General features: G+C 34.6%; 1 protein-coding gene across 14 annotated transcripts in view; it reads left to right on the top strand.

Moving 5' to 3' along the window:
- DOCK9 (dedicator of cytokinesis 9) overlaps positions 1–15,548 on the top strand; it is a 113,120-nt gene that overhangs the window by 60,940 nt on the left and 36,632 nt on the right. For all 14 annotated transcript variants that reach the window (XM_063149587.1, XM_063149584.1, XM_063149592.1 and 11 more), the window contains 19 exons: positions 1,065–1,139; positions 1,233–1,373; positions 1,714–1,914; positions 2,042–2,164; positions 4,570–4,652; positions 5,131–5,253; positions 6,974–7,053; positions 7,139–7,326; positions 7,440–7,505; positions 8,043–8,135; positions 8,382–8,505; positions 8,868–8,989; positions 10,344–10,430; positions 11,029–11,118; positions 12,348–12,463; positions 12,598–12,667; positions 12,804–12,929; positions 13,058–13,129; positions 15,364–15,510. In XM_063149587.1, coding sequence (XP_063005657.1) covers positions 1,065–1,139; positions 1,233–1,373; positions 1,714–1,914; positions 2,042–2,164; positions 4,570–4,652; positions 5,131–5,253; positions 6,974–7,053; positions 7,139–7,326; positions 7,440–7,505; positions 8,043–8,135; positions 8,382–8,505; positions 8,868–8,989; positions 10,344–10,430; positions 11,029–11,118; positions 12,348–12,463; positions 12,598–12,667; positions 12,804–12,929; positions 13,058–13,129; positions 15,364–15,510 — 2,127 coding nt within the window. The remainder of the gene's footprint in view (positions 1–1,064; positions 1,140–1,232; positions 1,374–1,713; positions 1,915–2,041; positions 2,165–4,569; positions 4,653–5,130; positions 5,254–6,973; positions 7,054–7,138; positions 7,327–7,439; positions 7,506–8,042; positions 8,136–8,381; positions 8,506–8,867; positions 8,990–10,343; positions 10,431–11,028; positions 11,119–12,347; positions 12,464–12,597; positions 12,668–12,803; positions 12,930–13,057; positions 13,130–15,363; positions 15,511–15,548) is intronic.

The raw sequence follows: 15,548 nt of genomic DNA, 5'->3' as shown, positions 1-15,548 counted from the left end.
ATCAACCTAAAAATATGGTTATGAGCTCTTAGAGATTGTTCTTTTGTTTTGTTTTGTTTTTTCTTTCTCTTGAGACACACTCTTTCTCTTGAGTAGAAGTTGCTTCAGTCTCCAGCAAAGCAGATGTAGACAGTAGATCACTTCCTGCTTCTGGCCAGTGATGAGCATTTTGGGTTGTAGTTTCTTTTAACCCATACAGGCTGATCCAAAAAGAACACCTGCCTGTAATGTAATATTTTGTATCCTTGTTTAGCCAGCTGCTACTTTAAGAATGGCATTTCTCCTGCATGGGTAATTTTGGTAGAGGCATCTGTTCATTTGTCATGTCCTGTGACTTTAAAAATCATAGAATGCTCTTTAAGTAATTCCTTTTTCAAACAAAGGTAACCTATGTATACCATCAGTCTTCACATTCTATTTTGTTCCATTTCACTTTTGTTTTACTGTTTAAAGATAGGTGTCCACAAATCCCAGTGAACTCTGCAAAGTAACTTTTAAATGTGAGGGGTTTATCTTTTGGAAGTTTTTGGGTTTTCTCCAGCTGCCCACAGGAAAACCACTTCTTTGGCCGTAGAGCTCAAGAAAAGTTAAAAAAAAGCAACCAACAAAAAGAAAAAACAGAAAGCAAGCTATGATGGTGTTTCTTAATTTAGGTGATCTGTTGTTTCCTCAGCAATCTTATGGTCTCAGGATGGCTCTGAGCTTTAACCTGCAGTCATACTATGTGTTTTTATTTAAATAAAATAGGATTATGGAAGTTATTGTTTGAGGAGGCGGATATATAAATAACACTGAAGTGTACTTCTCATGAGCATGGAAGGTTATATGTTGCTGATGTAAGGTTTTGTACTACCAGGCTGGAAAGAAGCATTAGGAGAAGAGGCTCTCACTTTGTGCTTAGTCATGTTTGATCAGTGTAAACTCAGGAGGTACAAAGCTCAGCAAGGGAGAAATGAATGCATGAATCAAAAATGTGTGGGGCTTTGAACATCACAGAAAAAAGCATGAAATTAAAGCTCACTTTAATGGTGTGATATCAAGACCTATTTTCTTATTTTGAACAGAGCACCAGAGAAGCAGAAATCAAGCTGAAAACTGAAAGCAGAGTTAAACTTTTTGCCTTGGATCCAGATGCACAGGTTAGATTTCTTACAAGGAAGCAGGGGTATTTTATGTTGATCCTTTTGAGATGAAAGCAAGCTTACCTTAATTTTTCTTTTCTCTTTTTATAGAAACTTGACTTTTCTAGTATTGAACCAGAAGTGAAGCCATTTGAAGAGAAATTTGGAAAAAAAATTCTTGTAAGGTGTAATGATTTATCTTTTAATTTGCAAAGCTGCGTTGCAGAAAATGAAGAAGGACCAACAACAAATGTAAATAATTAATCTAATTACTTTCAGTTAATTTGGAAATAAACATCCTGATGTTTGGTTGGCACTATCCTTAATGACAGGGATTCATTGTCATTGAGAAATTTATATTATGGGGATTTTTGCTCTTTTAAATCACAATGAAGGCCTAAATCCTACATAAATTAACTTTGCTGCTAATATTTTTGTTGGGTGGTGGAGAGAAAAAAATTTCTTTCAGTGTCTTTTACACGTTGTCAGTAATACGTAGGGTGATGGCCATATGTGTTCCTGAAAATATTACTTATCTTTTTTTCCTACACCCAGCACTGACACTTGATTTTTAATTTTTTTTAATGTCTAGGTAGAACCTTTCTTTGTCACACTGTCACTATTTGATATTAAAAACAACAGGAAGATTTCAGCAGATTTCCACGTTGATTTGAACCACGCCTCAGTAAGGCACATGCTGTCCAGTGCTTCTCAACAAATGATGAATGGCAGTGGTGACAGCTTACACAGAATTCAGGACATTCATGAAACAGTCTTGCAATATCCAAAGCAGGTAAGAGCTAGGAACCTGAACTAGTAGGATTTTGGATGCAAGTTTCCTGCATGATTTCATTTGCTTTCTATTATGTGATGTAAAATGTGCATTTTCCTTCTTTATTTATCTCTTGTTTTGTCTCTAGGGTATATTCTCAGTCACATGTCCTCACACAGACATTTTCCTTGTGGCTAGAATAGAAAAGGTGTTACAGGGAAGTATTACACATTGTGCTGAGCCATACATGAAAAGTTCAGATTCATCAAAGGTATGTTATTTTCTTCTGTGGCATGAAAAAAATGCTGAGGCAAACCAGATTGATTTCAAATTAATATAAATCAAAACCTTAGTTGTTTTATAGTAAATTCATGTAATTGGATAATTTGATTTAGTAAGTTGTAGTTATTTCATGTAACTATTATTACATTCTAGATAAAGGAACATTTTATTGGAAACATTTATTTCACTTTTTATAATTGTGACAATGTAATTTTTAGAATGCCTTTAAGTAAACTGTTTTGACAAAAGAATATTGGACTTCAGTGTGAAAGTTGAGTTGAAAATTGTTGAACAGTGAAATGTTAATGTAGATCATAACTGTGTCTTCCTTCTTTAATGCATCTTACTTAGTGTAACACAGTTGATGTTTTGTTGTCTTACTTTTTGGTGACAATAGTTTACTGTAACTTTATCTGCACTCTTGCTGGTTTTTTCCTCCAGAACAATTGAGATCATCAAGCTTCTGGTTTTATGTATAAAATTCTTTGCAGATTTGATAAATCACTTCTAGAATCACTCAAATCACTTCTGGAAATTATCCACTGGAACATCTTAAGTTTCCAGGAATCTAGGATGGCATAACATTTTGATGTTCTCTGAAACAGCTACAAAAAGTTTTGTTAGTTGCTACTTCTTGTTTGTCAGTGAAGGGGCAGAAGTTCAATGTTTCTGATTTACAGTTATGCTTAAATAGCCAGACCAGCACACCAGAAAAAGTAAGAAAAGTGTTTTTGTAGGCAGTGTCAGCCAGCTACTGTTGACATTTTGCCTGTTTTCAGCTAAGAAGAAACAGTTAACTTTCAGGCTCTGCAGGGCAACAGTGTTCTTTCCTACAAATTTGATGCTGGCTGAGCTGCATGTAAAAAACCATGTATTTTTCACTTGGTCTTAATATAGATCAGCCTACTGATTTGTTTTTCCAGAATTGTGTGAGTTATTTTTTTCCCCCCAGCTATTGTTGGAAAAACAGCAGCTTTGTATTTTAGGAGTCTGGTTTTGATGTTGACTGTTTCTGAGTTAAAATAAAACCTGAACTGAGTGTGGGTGATTTTGGTGTGCTTGGGCCTGAGCCATGTGGGGAGGTTAAAAAAGCCCAGGTGTTCCCACATTTGATGCTGAGTTCTGGACTTGTAGTTGTCCTGTACAATGGGAGTGGACAATGAGAATGCTCATGGTTATATTGACTTATGCTTTCTAGCATTCAATCACTTACAATTTTATGCAATGAATGCTTAGTTTGAATTTTTCTTCTGTTCTTGTTCTCAGGGACTACATTGTATTAATCTGAAACAAATTAGAACAGTACCAGCTATATAGGCGTCCATGTGGGTCAGTGTAGGGAGAGAGTTCCAGTTCCCTGCAAAATTACTAGTCTGGACAAGAAAAAGGGAAAATGGAAGCAGCAAATTCTACAGCCAAAAAAAACCAAAACACCTTTTCTCCCCTTTAATGTTGAATACAGTGGTTTAATGGTCATTGCTTACTAAGGTTTTATGCTTCCGAGTGCTATTTCCCCTTTTTTTACAGGAAAGGGTAATGGAGAGTTCTTTCAAACACACTAGTAGAATCACCTCTTTACAATATGAACAGCACAGATCAGGGATAATATTCAGGCAGTTTTAGTCTGTACTTGGTTTTGCTCTGTATGAACACATGGGAAAAGCTGATTTCTGGAAAAGAGAAGCCCAAGTGGTTCAGCTCAGTGTTGAACATCTCAGACCCATGGGTTTCTAGCTTCTGATTGTTGTAGTTGTTGGTTCTGTATGATGGAGTTTTTTGTTCATTTAAAAGTTAACAAAATCAAGAATTTAAATTTTTAATGAGAGCAGTGTTGCAGTGTCCATACACCGGGTTGTCCATGTGACCTTCATACAATTCTTTCCAATAGTCTGTGTGGAAGAGACTTTGTAGGGGAAGATATTGTAGTACAAGTCTTGCAGGATATTGTACTACTTATTCTGCAGGAATGTGTTCTGGTACATAGGGTGAGTGCTGGATATAGGTGGGGGAGCAAGTGAGAGGGGAAATGTTGGGGTTTTTTTTAAGTTGGAGTTTTATTTTTAAAAGCAGTTTAATTTTGCTCTAGCTTTCAGTCTATATTCTGTGTATAATAATGTTTCTCATGCTTAATTAAGTATTTTGTACCAGAAATGTAGATGGGTCTGTTTTCACCCATGAAGTGCTGTGAAATCAGCAGGCTGTGCTTAACCTCAAATAAAGAGTTAAGAGGCATTATCAATTGTCTTTTCCTTCACATACTTAGGATTAATCTACAGTCTTCTAAAGAAGATTTTCTAATTCATATCAGTGTCAGTGTGTGGGTTTTTTCTTGAGTACTAATGGTTCAGAAAAACGTAGCTTTTCAAATATGGCTATTTCTTGTGTCCCTTGTAGGTTGCACAGAAAGTTTTGAAGAATGCTAAGCAGGCATGCCAGAGATTAGGTCAATATAGAATGCCTTTTGCCTGGGCAGCAAGGTGAGGACAAATCTTGTCAATCTATATTTTTTTTCTCTGTATAACTTTTCTCTAACATGGTTTTTTTGCATCTCCCTTCTTGTAAAACTTCATGTGCTATTTAAATTTTGTAAAACTTCATGTGCTATTTAAATTATTTCCTCTTTTGCTTTCAATTAACCCAAGATTTCCAACAACCTTGTACTTCAGCTCTGTAGTAGGAAAACAGTTATAAACATACATGATTATTCAAACTGTAGATATTACCAGCTGTTTTCTGTTGTCAATATTTTTTACATTATTAAGGATGAAATGGCTCACAGTTATTTGTTAGACTGAGCTATTTATATGTTAAACTCACCTACAATAAGTAAAATATTAAATTAGTGAATATTAATGAAGGATGGTGCAGGATATTCTGATTTGTAATTAAAAAAATTCCTGAAATGAATTTCAACACTTTCATAAACTCAGCTAAAAGCAGGATTTTTACTTTCAGGACGTTGTTTAAAGATGCCTCAGGAACCCTGGACAAAAGTGCAAGATTTTCTGCACTCTTCAGACAAGACAGTAATAAACTCTCAAATGAAGACATGTTGAAATTGTTAGCAGATTTCAGGAAGTAAGTTGGATTTTCCCACTTGAAAAAACAGAAACAAACCAACCTAAAACCCCCCACTCCTAACCCACACAATATTATCTTATGGTCTTGAACTGGAGCATCTAATATTTTGATGTATGTATTTATAAATGTCTTTCACATCAAATACAGAATCTATGTAAATATAATTAAGGCCTTCAAACAAGCTACAGATCTTTCTCTTACATGGTTTGGGGCTGTGAACAGGACTGAGGTATAATCCCACATGTAACATGCTGTCATATCCTGAAGTATCTCTGTGCTAGGAGTTATGTTTGAACAATATGCTCATTGTTTCTCAAAGGAAAACAAGTATGAGCAGAAATCATCTGTTCCCTGACCTTGGACAGGGGATGCTGGCTCTCAGGGAAAGGGATTCAAGCAAGTGTCCAGTCCACCTTCCTTGGGAATGTGTCTCAGGATACCTAAAAACCAGAACATTTTTACCAAGTATTCCTAAAGATTTTATTGGTTTGTGTGCAAGGCTTATAAGTATTAACTTGAACAATCACTAAGCACAAAATGAGCTACAGTTTCTTTCTTCTTGCTTAGCAAATCTGATGAGGAGATGAGGTTTGCAATAGATATTTTAGGTCACTTTTAGCAAGGGGCTAAAAGTTTTGTTGAACTTCATGTAGCAGTGGATTATGCTGGTACTCTGTTGGAACTTTAGTTGTTGAGAATTTTAGATTTTTTGTGTTGTTAAGTATTGATTTTTTAAGAGAATATTATATTTAACTTGAGATTGTAGAGAAAGTTTTTTAAATTAAATAGTAGAACTGAGATTATAAGTATGTAGTTTAATTAAAAGCGTGTGATATTACAACAGACAATAATAGTACTCCTTGCCATAAACACTATTACTGGAATTGAAACAAACAGTAAATTAGCCTGCCACACTACTCTGTGAGTTAAGGGAGTGCTTTTGGTTATTGCAGCATCCTGTTTGTGGAACCATGTACAGTATTTCACAGGAAATACAGGAGGAAAGGAGTTCTAATGTCTAAGGCATATCTATTGGAATTAGAATCCCAAATCCAACCAGAAGTTTGCTTCACAGCATGGGATTGCTTTTTGGGAAAACCTTGCGTCCACTTGCTGTGCAATACTTTTTAAAAATTATGCTGCTGACTGTCTTTAATAAAGGGTTCTGCTTGGTTTTGGCATGGAAAATACTTGTACTTCATGTTTCTGAAGCAGCTATATCATAACATCTATACTTGGGTTTTGCAAGGTGAATTGTTAGTCTGGATAAAGCAGGAGATAGAAACTTGCTGATTTCTCTTCTCCCAGGTTTATCCTACTGCCATGAACCCTTATCACTGACCACTGAGATTTAAAACTTACAGATTCCCTCTTGGCTGCAAATGATAGTTGCCATGAGTTACTACATGGCAAAACTTAATTTTGAAAAGGTGTTTCATTTAAATTTAAAGAAAGAAAAAGTCATGCTTTTCTGTGACCTTTGACACACTTATGTCTTTTTTTTTCTTTTCCTGAGGGTTTAAAGGAAAAGAAAACTGTGCATCTAGGCAAAAAGGAAGACCAGATCAGTCATGCACCCTCAAACCACCTTTCCTCTCATACTCCTATTTCAGGATATTACTTTTGCTTCTGTTTCCTATTATCTTTTTTTACTGGCATCTGATTTGCATTTAGTCTGACTTTGAGAGCTTGTTTTTTTTTTTTTCCCTTCCTACAGACCTGAAAAGATGGCCAAACTTCCTGTTATTTTAGGAAATCTGGATGTTACAATTGACAATGTATCACCAGATTTTCCAAGTAAGTATTAACAAACACTGTTAAATGGACATTTGGGCTTTTTCCTCTTCAGTTCTTTATTTGTTTTTTTTCAATGTATTTTCAGATTATGTTAACTCATCATACATTCCCATGAAACAGTTTGAAAACAGTACCAAGACACTCACAGCATTTGAAATAGAGGAGTTTGTTCCCTGTATACCAAAATGCACTCAGCCTTTTACCATCTACAACAATCATCTTTATGTTTATCCAAAGCACTTAAAATATGACAGTCAAAAGTCTTTTGCAAAGGTGAGTAGAGGAAACCTGCACCAGTTTCTTTCTCAGGTTTAGTTAAGATGTTCACATATTTATTTCTGTGATGATTAATTGCTTGGGTTTATGTTTTTTAACTACTGCTTTAGGCTAGAAATATTGCAGTGTGTGTTGAGTTCAAGGATTCTGATGAAGAGGATTCTTTGCCTTTGAAGGTCAGTCTTTTCATTTTTGTGGCTGATAGAAGGAAATAGTGAGCAGTTAGCTAAATAACAGTAGTACTTTAATTGATCTAGTTTGGGATGGTGGCTTGAGAGTAACTTCTGGATTGCTTGCTTGTTTCTGATAAAAGAGATTCTAAAGAGTCCTCAGAGCATTTAACGTCTTTAAAATTTTTTTACTAAAATTCTAGGAATAAACTTATTGCAAGCAAGGGTAGCTTATACCTGCTCCCCAGTAAGTTAAAACATTAAAGATATATTTCAAATGCAGAGCCAAACTCTATTTTCTGAGCTATCACCGTGTATAAAAGATGCCTGGAAGACCAGAAGTAGAGAAATGTAGAGACATCCTGAAGTGAGATCACAGTTTCAGCTCTACTGCACAGCAGGCAGACTTAACATCATGTAAAGAAACCAAGTTAAACACATTTAAAGTTAAAATATTTCAAATTCTGGGTGAGACATCCTAAGTGAGAGTAAAAAAAGGATCACAGGGTCTTTTTGTTCTTTTTTCCTTTTCTGTATTCTTAGTGTATCTATGGTAGGCCTGGTGGACCAGTATTTACTAGAAGTGCATTTGCTGCTGTTCTGCATCACCATCAAAATCCAGAGTTCTATGATGAGGTAAGCTGCCTTTCTGAGGAAACTACCAGGTCAGCTACAATGTAAATTTCAAATTACAAGAAAATATTAGAGGATTGCAAAATTCTCAGTTAAATCAGGTGCCCTTTCTTTTATAATTTTTGTATGTTTGATTTGTGGTCTAGCTTCAAATAACATGTAATCTGGAATTACTCTTTAAATGTAGAACCAGTAACACATGTCAGTGCTCTGGCTGTAAACTTCTACAGAGATTTCTTTGCCTTTCAGATTAAAATAGAGCTCCCCACTCAGTTACATGAAAAGCACCATTTGTTGTTCACTTTCTACCATGTCAGCTGTGATAATTCAAGCAAAGGGAGTACAAAGAAGAAAGATGTTGTTGAAACACAAGGTTTGTACACTAATGCCTTACTTTCAGTCATTGCTAGTGAATTTTTTTGAAGTATGCTTATCTGGTAACCCATAATTCTAATTACATAGGACTGACTGAAAGATTTAATAAAATATTTCTTCTAATTTAAATGTTTCAAATTTTGGTTTAGAGTGTCCTTTGAATGTACAGTGTTTTTCAAAATCAGTGACAGTTACTTTGTGCTTTCAATGTTTTGTAGTTGTTTGAGTTCAAATCATTTGGCCTTTACAGTAACATTTTCTATTTTATGAATTACATGAATTATTTGTTAAGACTTTTGTTGTAAGCGTGTATGTGGAGTTTCATAATATTTAAAATTACTTGCCTTTCATATTCTGTAGTTGGGTATTCTTGGCTTCCTTTGATAAAAGATGGAAGAGTGGTCACCAATGAGCAGCAAATCCCAGTGTCAGCAAATCTTCCCTCGGGCTACCTTAGCTATCAAGAAGTGGGTATTGGAAAGGTATGTTATAGAAAATGGCTCTAATCATAAAAAAGAACCCAAACTTAGTGGAGAGAAAGATTGGTTGTAATCAGTCAGCTGATAAGATTTTCCAATAGAATTTATTTCATTTTATAGTTGAAATGGAATGCTTAGCAAAAGTCAAAGTTAGTCCAACTTAGAGAACACAGAAAAACCCAAAGAGAGATGGGAGACAGAAAAAAATGTATTAGGACAGGTTGAGTCAAATTCTTGTAAAAGTCAGAAAGTTGTTACATGCTTACTTCTGTTGTTATTTAGCTGATACAATTAAAATATGCTTATGTTTCATTTTTCTGTAGTAATAATTAACTAGAGGTTACAGTGATTTTTAAACATTTAAAATTATTTTGAGTTTATGAAGGTATGCAAATAATCTGAAGTCCTTTACTAAATTTTTTTTAGCATTTCATGCTGTCTCCTTTCAGTAAGTCCTTTATTCCTGAACAAGTCTTATTCTCACATCTTGATTTTTGTGATCTCTATACTTCACAAGTAAAATTTATGGTTGTATTTTTCAAAGCAGAAAGCTTGCATAATTGTAGTCATAAAAATCATACCAAGGAGAATACAAATGAAAATGTGATAGGGAATTTGACAAAGTTTGAATGCAGAGACAAAATTGACTAATTTTGGAGGAAGAGACCTAAAATCAACAGCGAGAGCTGCTGCTCTCCTCCTGTTCTACCAGCTGCTCTTTTTTAAACTCTGCTGTAAGCTTTCCAGCCATTGTCTCCTTCACATCTTTCATCCTCTCACGTTGTAGGTGTATTCTTTACGCCTCTGCTGTCTGTCTCTGCTCATGCCCATGGGTAGAATATCAGGACCAATATGACTAGTGGTAGATTTAGCAATAAAATCTCTCCCTAACTGGATATCAGGGTCAGCATTCTCAGTTCTTTGGAAATGGGATGAGAAGGAAGGACTGGCAGTGTCACTACCTGTCAGTGACATATGTTAAGATTTAAACCTTGTGAGTACCTGTGGAAATCCTTGTGTTATTTTTCTGAGAAAACTAGTAAATATTTTTCTCTAGTCAGAAGTTTCTTTGCAGAGTTTTGGAGAAAGACAAAATCTGTGACTTGCAGAGAATCAATTTTGTTAGCCACCGAGGAAAATACTGTGGGACTTGTAAAGTACATTTTAAGCTTCATAAATGCTTTTGGAAATATTGCCTGCATAATTTTGCTTTATTTATGACTTTATTCATTGCACACTGCATTTCTTCAACCTGTTTTTTTCTTTTTGAAAGAAGTGTTGTTAATGGTACTGTTACTTGTTTTATTTTAATATACTACTACATTATTTTACTTTCCCCCCTCATGTATGTGTGCAGCATTCTGGTCCTGAAATTAAATGGGTAGATGGAGGCAAACAACTGCTAAAAATATCCACTCATCTGGTGTCAACTGTGTATACACAGGTGAGTTATGAAGCAAATTTAATTGGAGAATTTTTAGAAATGATATATGTTCATTGTATGTATGTACAATATATGGGAAGATTCTTAAACTCAGTGTGCTCATTTCTTTTTTGTCTCTTGGGCTTTTCTCATGGTCTTTTTCTTTACATCAGATGTGAAAAACAGATCTTAAACTGAAGTTATTCAAAACATGAGCCTTTTGTCTCCTGTCATCCATTCCAGTCTGAATTTTCCAGTTAGATGAGAGGTCATAGTTGTCTAAAAGCAGTTTCCTGGCATGTCTGCAGAGCAATGAATTCTGTTAGACCTTTTCATAGAAAACATATTATGATTGGTTGGGATAATTAAGTATGCTGTTTTCTGTCAGTAGGAAGCAAATATAGGGGGCATTTTGTATAGTAGGTATTCAAAAAACACTTGAAATTTCATTTAAAAAAAAAAGACTTAATAAGTCTTTAGAATAGTGCACTTCAGCTATTATTTTTGAAAATTGAATCTATGGACAAAGATATGTATTTATGCATATAAATAATTTTAATAGATTATAGATTGTAATGTTAGATATTGTTTAATTTGTTGTTCTTTTTGTCTTTGACAGGACCAGCACTTGCATAATTTTTTTCAGTACTGTCAGAAAACAGAGTCTGGAGCTCGTGCACTAGGAACTGATCTTGTGAAATATCTGAAGGTATAAAATGGCAGTGAATAACAGATTGTATAATTCATTTATGCTTTTGCAAAGCCTTGGAGCTTCAGACATTTTATAGGTCTCATTTTTCAGTGTGAGGATTAGTACTGTGACTATGACTCATATTAATGGAATATGCTGTGGAAAAAACCCACAAAGGTACTTTCTGCCTTAAATAAATTGACAGTTTGCAATGTAAGAGGAAACCACAAAGAAATAATGAGACAGTATTGGTCAGCTTTATGAGTGGTAATTTCAAAACACTAATGGGCTTACTTTGTCAAAATAATCAAATTGAACTGTGTATGGAAATTGTAAGGAATCACAACTCTTGATTTTTCTAAAATTTTGCTTAGAAGGTCATAATTGTTGGGTCTTCAGTTCTCTTTTGTGATTAGATCAATAATGGTTTCCACTTCAATTTTTTCTGACACAGATCACATAGGATGAAAGACCATTTTGTCTCCTGAATAGTGTGGATGTGCAGGCAAACAGTCAGAGACAAGACAGCTGCCTAACACCCAACACTAAATGGAACATTTGATATTTGTTATCTGCATGCACGTTCAGCAAATACATTCTTTTTGTCAGATCCTCTTTAATTCCAGGGAATTTTCTGGCATAATACTTTGTAGGACCTTTTGCATCTGATGGAATGCAAAGGCATATCAGGAAGAAATTGTCATTAATAATTCACTGTCTCCAATTTCCATTAAGTAGTTAGGGATTTTAGTTCATCCTCAGTTTTAACATAGTTGTTAGTTTATTGCTTAGCAGTAACTAGTGTAATTAGTATTGCACTTAGCTCAGGCAAGAAATCTGCATGTTTTTGTGGAACTTCTGTTTGCTAGATGTTTGCATTGGTGGATGAAATACCAAAATATACCAATATCAGTCTCAGTATGCTGTTGGGCACATGGACAGACTTTTCACTGAATCATTACCTAGAGTGCATTTCAATGGAGAAACACAAATAAGTACTTCTAAAATGCTGTTAATAACACCTAATTTGTATCCCTAATTTACTTTCCTGTAGAAAGCATTTACTAAATATTTATATTGGAAAAGATCCTCAATTGCTTTCTACGCCGTATTTTTGGTAGCAAACACCAAGTGGTGCAAGCAGCTTGTGTTTTTGGAAGAAGACTTGCAATAAATTTTTTGGTTTCAGAATTTGAATCAACAGCACTTAAATCACACAGGAGTGAAGTATTGCCACTCTCTTTTAGAGCCTTCATGCAATGGAGGGCCATGTGATGATCGCTTTCCTGCCAACTGTTCTAAACCAGTTGTTCAGAGTTCTCACCAGAGCAACTCAAGAGGAAGTTGCAGTCAACGTGACAAGGTAAAGAATTTTAAGTGGTTCATAGAGTCTGCATGATGATTTGGTTATCACATAAATCTGTAATTGAGTGGCACTTTTGCTGTTGCAATCACAGATTTCTTTATAGGTTTACTTGTTTTCTGACTTCTGTTTAGGGTTATTATCCATATTGTTGCTCAGTGTCATGAAGAAGGTTTGGATAGCTACCTGAGATCTTATGTGAAGGTAGGTAAAAGTAAATTGAATATTTCCTTTTTTTATTTCCCTAATAAACATATTTAAATTCAGTTGCACCTATTTAATTTCAATTCTTTTTTATTATGCCATAATTCTGTATTTAATTCTGTTTTTCCTCCCCAAGTATGCATATAAAGCAGAACCTTATGTTGCTTCTGAATATAAGACAGTACATGAAGAGCTGACAAAGTCAATGACAACAATTTTAAAGCCATCTGCTGACTTTCTTACAAGCAACAAATTGCTTAAGGTATGTGTTGAACTGTACTTTTTACTGTATGTTCTTACCTAGTCATAACTGAAGAACAGGAACTAAGTGTATTGAAATAGTTGTTGAACACATGTGGCAATCTTACTGAATTTTTCTTTCCTCTGCAGTATTCGTGGTTTTTCTTTGAAGTTCTGATAAAGTCAATGGCTCAACATTTGATAGAAAACTCTAAAGTGAAGGTATGTCAACTTTTGCAAAAAAATATTTAAAGGAAGATCTGTATGGTCTCTTCTTTCTCCAGTCACATGTTTCTTACTGCATATTAGAAAGAAAGGGAGAGAAAGAGGCAGCAGGAAAAATCAGTTTAAATATTAGATGGAAAAAACTACAGGTCTGAATTTAACATTAATATAAAGAATAGAAACCCTTAAAGTCCATAGAGTAGAGCAGTCTTTGAAAATCACCAGACTTTCTATTAGGAATTTGTTATTCTTGTGGTACAAAGAAGTTGGGAGCAGTAGATAACCCTTTGATGTAAGCAGTATCCAAAAAACGTGGGCTTTTTCCTGAGCAGTACTGTAGCTCTGATATTAAATGACCCTGAGAACAGTGAGTCATGAAATTTACAGTCCTCTGGATGTAGTAAAAAGTGTCAATATTTAATTTTGTGTTATTTCCTGCGCTGGAAGGAGAATGCTAAAACTTCAGAAATGCATTTGTCTACAAGCTTAGCCTGTGAGCAGTGTTTTTTGCATTGGTGACAGCTTTTTAGTGTATTTACTTCTGGATTGAAACAAATCTTGAAAGTTTCAAGTATACAACATAGTTTCATGTGAGTAACATAATGGGTTGTTGTGATATTGTTATCACTATTTTCACTGTATATTTAGAATATATCTGGAAGTCTGAAGTATGTGAGGGAAAAATAATTGTGCAATGATCAGGAAAAAAAGCTTTATAGTGCTACAGTTAAAACTCTGTGGTATCATCAGTAGAGTTTGAGTCTCAGTTCAAGGAGCCTCATTGTCACCTTCTCTGTAATGTGAAAGAGAGAGAAAAACTTTCTGCAGTTCACAAGTATTCTCACCCCTGAATATTGCTTCTTGATTTACAAGCCCCTTAAACATAAATTACTTAGCTAGATTTTTTCTGCCTTACTAGATAATGTAATAAATGCAACATACACTCAGATGTTTCCTGCTTATGATATCTGATAAAAAGATGCATTTCTTGCGTAACAAAATTATTTCTATAGCAAGGGTTATGTTTCATTACTGTCCAACAAAGACAGAGCTACAAAGGTGTTGTAGGACACATGCATACCCACCAACACAGTCTTTATTTCTTATTTGTTACTTCTTGCATGAGTACTGTTTATATTTGTAAAGGGATCTTTCTCAGCCTTAATATCTATTTTAAATTTTTTTTAAACTAAAGCTAGAGGTTTTGGACCACAATTCAAACACAATGGAAGCAAATTATATAATCATTGATTTATGTGGGACCTTGACAATTACTTGTTCCGTTTAGCAATGTTGTGTTTAATGTAGCTCAAAAAACTATTTAAATAAAAGTACTTGGATATGGGTGTTTTGTTTTCAGTTTTCAAAAATTAAAGAGATAATGACTGTACAATTGAAACAATTTTTGTCAATGTCATCAGCCTCATACCATATGCCATTTAGTCTCTTTACTCAAAAGACAGAATCTGTAGTAAAGGTTGTAAGATGTAGAGAAATAAAAGAGACCCTGCAGTGCCAAAAAGCTGGAGAGCACTTACTGACCAATATTTGTCAGTGTGTACAAAGTCATTGATGAAGATAATGTAGATGGTGAGTGGAAAGTAAGAAATTATGAATGAAGAGGAAATCTTTTAAGCTAATTGGCAAACTACCAAAAAGTAAGAGAAAGAAGTTCTGATTGTGGAAACTTAAAAACACAGAGAGTAAGGTTCTGATGCCTGGAGAGCTGAGATTTTGAAGTTGCTGAGGAGTAAGAGAAAGAAAGAAAGAAGCATGGATGACAATTTCCTCACTGATGAAAGCAGTTATTACCATAATAGTTACAGAACAGCAAAAAAGGGGTTTTTTCCAAGACAGGAAAGACTGATAATGTAATTAGTATATGTGAACCAGCTGGTGTCTGCTTTGGAGAGGGTGAAATTAAAATATTCCCTCTTAAGCTTGTGTTGTTTATTGCAGTATATAAAAATATTAATGCATTACAGTTAGGAGCTTTTATACATGTGGTTTATACCATCAAAGACTGCCTTGCTTGAATTTCACTAATAGATGCTAGTGCATGTTATAATATTTTCTTTTAAACAAATGATCCCTCACTCTAGAAAATGAGAAAATTTGAAAACTGTTTCCTCTCTCCCTGTCAGGTTATCTCTATGTTATCTAAAGTAAATTTTCTGATATATCCTAGTGTTATAAACCATATTTAAAATTGTATCTGAATTAATTTCTAGCTGTTGAGAAACCAGAGATTTTCTGCCTCCTTTCATCATGCAGTGGAAACAGTTGTTAATATGCTAATGCCACACATCACTCAGAAGTACAGAGACAATCCAGAGGCTTCAAAAAATGCAAACCACAGCCTGGCTGCCTTTATAAAAGTAGGTACACAAGAGATTTGGACTCTGTGGTTATTCTT

The sequence above is a fragment of the Melospiza melodia genome, chromosome 2 (genome assembly GCF_035770615.1).
Source record: "Melospiza melodia melodia isolate bMelMel2 chromosome 2, bMelMel2.pri, whole genome shotgun sequence".
NCBI lineage: Eukaryota > Metazoa > Chordata > Aves > Passeriformes > Passerellidae > Melospiza > Melospiza melodia.
Note: the sequence above shows the minus strand (reverse complement) of the source record. Positions and strands in the feature narration are given on the sequence as shown.